The 6,916-nt window shown below is 44.9% G+C and overlaps 1 protein-coding gene across 1 annotated transcript in view; it reads right to left on the reverse strand.

Moving 5' to 3' along the window:
* LOC148902402 (actin-related protein 2) overlaps positions 1–4,692 on the reverse strand; it is a 12,434-nt gene extending 7,742 nt beyond the window's left edge. The window contains exons 1-4 of the mRNA XM_088990911.1: positions 4,546–4,692; positions 1,285–1,395; positions 1,071–1,229; positions 868–997 (exon numbers count right to left, since the gene is read on the reverse strand). Of these exons, the coding sequence (XP_088847037.1) occupies positions 868–997; positions 1,071–1,229; positions 1,285–1,395; positions 4,546–4,593 (448 nt within the window). The 5' untranslated portion in view covers positions 4,594–4,692. The remainder of the gene's footprint in view (positions 1–867; positions 998–1,070; positions 1,230–1,284; positions 1,396–4,545) is intronic.
* Positions 4,693–6,916: the final 2,224 nt, after the last annotated feature.

Raw genomic sequence — 6,916 nt, forward strand, 5'->3', positions numbered from 1 at the left:
GAGGCTGGATGGATGCTTGGCTTGAGAAGCCCGCAATGAGAAGAAAGAAGCGTTAGCGCAGTGTGCCAATGAGTATATGGAACTGTCGCGGCTTGGAATTGAAGTGGATTTAAATGGGACAGGAGATGTAGGACAGTCTCTTTTCATCAATGGATGCGACAGTTTTGTGTTTGTTTTCAACATTTAACTTGTAGCAGATGTGCACATTCCAACGTCTCTGATCCACTGGTGAAAAGGATGTTTTGATCCTCTTTCATCTAGAACTGCTTCATGCAACAAAGAGGGTGCAGAAAGTGCTTAAGATTGAATGGCTGTCTGTGTCTTTCGTGTTGTCACATTACATATTTAGTTTTTTTGTTGTTTTGACTTCTAGATGGCGCCGCGAGAGGGACTGCCTTTCTAGCAGCTTATTTTGTTTTTCTACTTCATTTTTTTCCTTTCCTCACTTTGCTGCTGTGAGATGTAAATTTCTCCAGTGCGAGACGTGTCCTCGTTCCTCGTGTCACGACTCATCGTGACTGGTGCATTCGTGGTTTTGAATCAATTTTTTTTTTCAACCAAGAAGCAGATGTGTTTGACTGAGATCTCCGCAAATCAGACGTTATCCTTGTGTCGCGTTCCATTGTGAGTCCACCTGTTTTTATTGTTCAATCAAGATTTTTAAAAAAGCACACATTGATTCCATTGATTATAATGGAAAATGTTTCGGTTTTCGAACAGGTTTCTGGAACGCATTACGGTCGAAAACCCAGCTTTGACTGTACTATTGACCAACCCACAAAATTTTAAATGTAAAAAGTGCAGTGTGGCTTCCCAGAAGGCCAACAATCTACATTTGCGTTCATATACAAGACATTTGGCCCTCACCCTGAGCATAGAGCGTGAGCACCGCCTGGATGGCCACGTAGATGCCGTGGAACTGGTATTTCTCAAACATGACTTCAGCGATCTTCTCGCGGTTCTTGGTGGGGTTCATGGGAGGTTCCGTCAGCAAGATCTGCGCGGCGCGGGGGGAAGCTTAAATACGGGGAGCCCCTGTGCCCCTGCCCCCCCCTCTCTGGGCAACTCACCTTGCAGCCGGACGGCTGGATGTCCAACCTCTGGGGTCCGAAGGTGTGGTCCCACAGGTGGAGCATGTCTTCCCAGCAGCGCACCATCCCGTTCTCCATGGGGTACGACACTTCCAGCAGCGAGCGGCACTCGCTGGCTTCGTCGCCCACCATCAGGTCCTATGGGAAAAGGTGAGAAGAGCCGCGGCCACCCCCTCGCCAATCTTTGCCTTACCTTGATCTCGATGTTGCCCACTTTGGTGGTGGATCGAATGACCGGGCGACCCACCATGGCGGGAAAAATGTGCTCGGGGAAGTTGGAGCCGGCAAAGCCGCATTTGACGAACTGGTGATGAGGCGTCCGAGATGGTTGATTGGCATCAAGCATGAAATTGACAAAATAATGAGTTATTCTTATTCGATTTGGACAGAAAAAATATTCAAATCTATTATTATTATCACTGTATCTATTAGCTAGCCTGATAGCTTTCGATCTATTTGAGTTACTTCCGGGTTGAGTGAACGTCGGTGCGTGTGGCTGCCCCTGCTCACCCACAGAAAAAAAACTGATCCTGTGACTGTAATGTGTTGCTGAGTTTTGAAAGGCGCTTAGAAATCAAATGTATGATTATTATTACTGTACCTATTAGCTAGCTAGCTTTCTATCTATTTCAGTTACTTCCGGGTTGAGTGAACGCCAGCGCGTGTGGCTGCCGCTGCTCACCCACAGAAAAAATATGATCCTGTGACTGTAAAGTGTCCTTGAGGGTTTTGAAAGGCGCTAACAAATGATATTTATTATTATTAATAATAAAAACTTCACATCACATTACGAACGCTTTAGCTAACAAACTTTCCGCCTTGCGAACGTTAAATTGGCGAGAATATAATCTTGGCATACAAACTATTTTTCGGGAAACACAAGGAGCGCCACAGTGAGTGATGTGTCGTTCGCGAATGAGCCTGTTCTTGGAGCTGGATTTCTGACGTGAACAAAGAGAGCCGTCGACTAACAAGGAGCTGGAAATGTCCTCTATCTCCCCCCCCCCACTCTTCTGTTAAAGCCACACGTGATTGGTCAAGATCCGTGGTAGAGGAGGGAGGGAGAATTACAGACACATGCAGCAGTGAGGAGAAGCAGTGCGGTTAGAGAAACTAGCACGCTGTGAGCACGTGAAGAAATAAAAAACTAAAGTGAAAAGGTGAGAAATGGATCGAAAACAGTGAAATTTGGACTCGGATCAACTTTATTGATAGGTGAAAGGCAGAGTGTGGACTGGAAGGTTAAAATATCCCATCAATCAGGCTCCACAAACAACCCGCACAAGCCATCTGTACAATTTGAAGAGACAAGCGAGGGAACCAGCTATTAATGACGTTTCTACTGTAGTGTGTCTGCCTGCATCTGTTGCAATATCACAACTTCCAAGATGTACAACCCAGAGCTCCTTCAGACACTTGATGAAAAAAGCTATCAACCCAGCTCAACAGAACAAAATTGATGAGGAACTAGGTAAAATTAGCGCCAAGAAAGCACAGCAACTTCACTGGGCAACCTGGAAGTTTGTCATCCATTGATGATTTCAAGGCTAGCCACGGATGGTTCGAGAACTTTGAGCGCCATACAGGGATTCATAGTGCCATTCGTCATGGTGAGGTAGCCAGTTATGATGATAAAGCTGCCAAACCTTACAAGGAATCATTACTGAAGATGGCCACTCCATTCCATCAAGCCATCAACGACCATCAAAAAGGTAAATAAAACTACCTTATTATACTGTACAGTTTATTTTTTTAATTACAATACCATTGCACATTTATTATACATAAAATAAGGTATATTTTTTGTAGTTTTAAAGGACAACCGAGGTCTCCGAACAAGTTGTGTCCATAATTTGTAAAATTGCTTCAAATGACTTCTATTGAGCGTATTTTACAAAGATTTCACCGCATATAGCTATATTTTACGTTTTAAGACTCACGCTGAATATTCCGGAAGTATTGTTTTTGAGTTGGTGACGAGTCCTCACCCGACGTCACTGAAGGAACGCCCCTAACCGAGAAAGGACATACCTTGCATCACCTCAATGCATTTTTCGGTACTTTGTTTGGTCTGAAAACTTCATGTTGATCCGTGTTGATGGCGAAATTAGAAGGAAAACACATAAATAACGCGATGGTGAATCGTTGTATGTTGCGCCAAGACTTCTCCAGTGTATTTGATGTTTGCTTACAAAACGTCCCAAGAGACAATTTCCACGGAGCTTTGCTTCTGCCTTTTTTTTTGGGTACTGTGAGTACTAAAGAGTTTGTCACTACATTTCTCTCCAGATGCATCAAAATGACCAGAATACATTCTTTAATCGATTGCAAACATGTATGCTTTCCTCTTCAGAACTGGATGAGTAACAAGCATCTTTTCCGAATCTGAAGCCATTGTTTTGATTCTCGAGCAAGGCAAGACGTCTTGGCGTTACACCACGAACAAGGAGGCGGGACATTCTGAAACTGGCCACTTCCGGGTTCAATTTGAAGTGGTTTTTGGACACTTTAAGTCATTTTTATTAGTGTTTTGTATTTGACTAAAAATATCATACTGCGTGTTTTGGGTATTTTAGATGCTACAAAACGTTTTTCTGATGTCAGTTAGGATACAAAAAAAGTGATGTTGGTTGTCATTTAAAGGCTTATTTAGTAGAAAATTATGTTTTATGGGGACATGGGAACGGATTATTCTCATTTTAATGGTTTCCTATGGGAAATTAATATTTGTAATACACACTTTTCGCCTTACACACACTTTCTGGGAACCAATTAAGTTCATAAGCCAAGGTATCACTCTACTTTTTATTCGCACCTTGTGGCTTAAGCCTAGATCCACCGAGACGGTGCAATGGCCGCCGACTAAAAGTGCCTCAGGAATTAAACTGAAGCACCAATGGGAGAACATGGGCCCCTCACATGCGGCAAAATCTTGCACAGACCCCATCCCGTCCCTTTTTGAGAGCCACAATGGTTCAATGTAGCGGCTGAGTCCTGTCCCACAAGGGCGCACACGCCCTCTTCATTCCTGATGAAAGACAAGTCCCACCTAAGTGAACGGTTGGATTCCGCTTTGCGCAGAAGTCAGCCGGACAGCGTTTTGATCGTGACTATGAATATTTTTGGAACATTTTAGCGTTGCGCGCAAAAGCATTTCAGTTGAGTGTGAAAAGGCCCAGCATCAAATATGTTCGTTCCTTCTCTCGCCCGAGGGGCAGACGGACGCGCATTCCGAGGCAGCAGCCCCTCCTGAAAAAGCGTCACCTGTGACAGCCTCTTCTGGACCGGCAACCAATGGCTGCCGGGAGGAGAGCTCAATCGCCTTATATGGCGGGCGGCCCCGTAGAGCAAGCAACAAGTCCGGACAGGCCCCTGCCTTCTCACCTCATCCGAACGCACACAAAGTCAAAGCTCCAATGCGCCGACGGGAAGAACTCTTAAGTCTTTGACGTACCCCCGTGCCATTGTCGCAGACCACTACTCGACGGCCCTCGCTGTCCATCTTGGATCCGCTCGCCGCTCCGATGCGCTGCCCACCTGGTCGGCGCAGTCTCAGCAACTCTGGACGATCGTAGACCTGCCCATTTTGGAGGCTGGCTTAGGTGGGACTCCAGCATCCACGCCTCCTTTTGCCTCACCTTTCTTCTTTTGAGCGTGTCTGGGGCCGGACAGCCGTTTCCAGGGGTGTCATGCCCAGGTTGTGGTTCTTCAAGTGCCACTGTCATTGCCCACATCATCAAGAAACGGGAGCAAATTGACTGCAGATGCGCTTCGTTCAGCTTGCCAACAATCAATATGCGGATAAACGCTCGCTGTTAATCCAGAAAGTCATTTCATTTCATTTCATCTCTGTCTCTGTCTCTCTCTCTCTCTCCCATTCTCACCCTCTCTGTCTCTCTACTTCTCTTTCTTTCTGTTTGTCTATGTATCTATCAGTGGCAAGGCATGAATTTGACACCAATGCCTTCAGTAGTGACTCAATCCAACACTTCATAACTATTTGATGACGATACAACCTTGTCTGCAGGCAGGCAGACGGACGGAAGGACTGACGGACTGACGGATGGACTGACGGACTGACTGACTGACTGACTCACCTGACTGACCTGACTGACTGACGGACGGATGGACGGACCCAATGCAATACCACATCTCTTATCTGGGCACCCTGTCATACACAGTCTCCAGGGCTACAAAGACACAGTGCAATTCCTTCTGACCTTCTCTATCAGCATTCTTAAAGCAAACACATACTCTTTTTTGGCATGAAGCCATACTGCTGCTCACAAATGTTCACTTCTGCTCTTAGTCTAGCTTCAACTACTCTTTGCCATAGTTTCATTTATGGATCATCAACTTTATTCCTCTGTAGTTACTACAACTCTGCACATCTCCCTTGTTCTTAAAAATGGGCACCAGTACACTTTGTGTCCATTCTTCAGGCATCTGCTCACCATCTAAGATCTTGTTGAACAACCCAGTCAGGAACACCACTGCCACCTCTCCTAGACACTTCCATACCTCGATTGGTAAACCATCAGGGCCGAGTGCCTTTCCCCTCATTCATCCTCTTCAGCGCCCTCCTCACTTCATCCTTGCTAATGCTTGCTACGTCTTGGTCCACAATAGTCACATCTTCTCCTCTTTGTTCCTTCTCATTTTCCTCATTCATCAATTCTTCAAAATACTCTTTCCATCTTGCCATCACACTACTGGCACCCGTTAGTACATTGCCATCTCTATTCTTCATCACCCTAACCTGCTGAAGGTCCTTACCATCTTTGTTTCTCTGTCTCGCCAACCTGTAAAGATCAGTCTCAACATTTAACATCACACGTTCAATTTCTAGCTTCAGACTCATCATTCTATCGGATACTCTTTTTACTTCTAAGACAGTCCTAACAAATTCCTCTTTTAAGATAACCCCAACTCCATTTCTCTTTCTGTCGTCTCCATGATCGAACAACTTCAACCCTGACCCCAAGCTTCTGGCCTTGCTCCCTTTCCACCTGGTCTCCTGGACACACAGTATGTCTACCTTTCTTCTCTGCATCATGTCAACCAGCTCTCTGCCTTTACCTGTCATTGTTCCTACATTCAAAGTTCCTTGTTAACCCAGGCCTGTTTATGCATATATAAAGGTAAAAAACGATGATGAAAATATGCAGTGTTGTCTTCATTTTAAATGTCAAACGGATTTTGTGGCTCCCAGTGTTTTCCTTTCTGTGGGAAATGGGTCCAAATGGCTCTTTGAGTCGTAAAGGTTGCCGACCCCTGGGCTAACCAAAACCTACCGGAAGGGCGACCGGGGCGCAAAGTGTGAACAGTGAAACAGTGAACTCCACAAACGCTTGTTTGCATGGCCAACAAGTTGATGGCAGGCGAACTAGAACCCAAATTGCACCATCACTCCTCTTGCAGTCAAAGCTGAATCGTGCAAAATCATCAATTTTCAAAAACGTACCTGTAAACTGAGTATGTGGGTTGGGGTGTTCTCCTGCAGCTCTAACAGTATATGCTTCTGTTTTTTTTGTTGTTGCTTTTTTTATTTTATTCACAGATTCCGAAGGTGAATTTGTTCGTAAGTTGCTTTTGTGCTATATTTTGTATGCAATGTATGTTTAAGTAAAACACTAAACAGGGAAGTATTTGTTAGATCATAAATTGATGTTTGTCCCCTGGTTCTGTTCTTCGGTGGTGTTGGTGGTAATATTTAATCAGCAGGAAGTAAGGTGATGTACAAAAAGATTATTTATTTCTATAGGCAGCAGAGAAAGAGGATATGCTGTTCGGGACAGGGGAAGAGGGAGCCAAAAGAGAGAGAG

This window comes from Hippocampus bargibanti, linkage group LG02, assembly GCF_051943395.1.
Source record: "Hippocampus bargibanti isolate YZ-2025 linkage group LG02, ASM5194339v1, whole genome shotgun sequence".
Lineage (NCBI taxonomy): Eukaryota > Metazoa > Chordata > Actinopteri > Syngnathiformes > Syngnathidae > Hippocampus > Hippocampus bargibanti.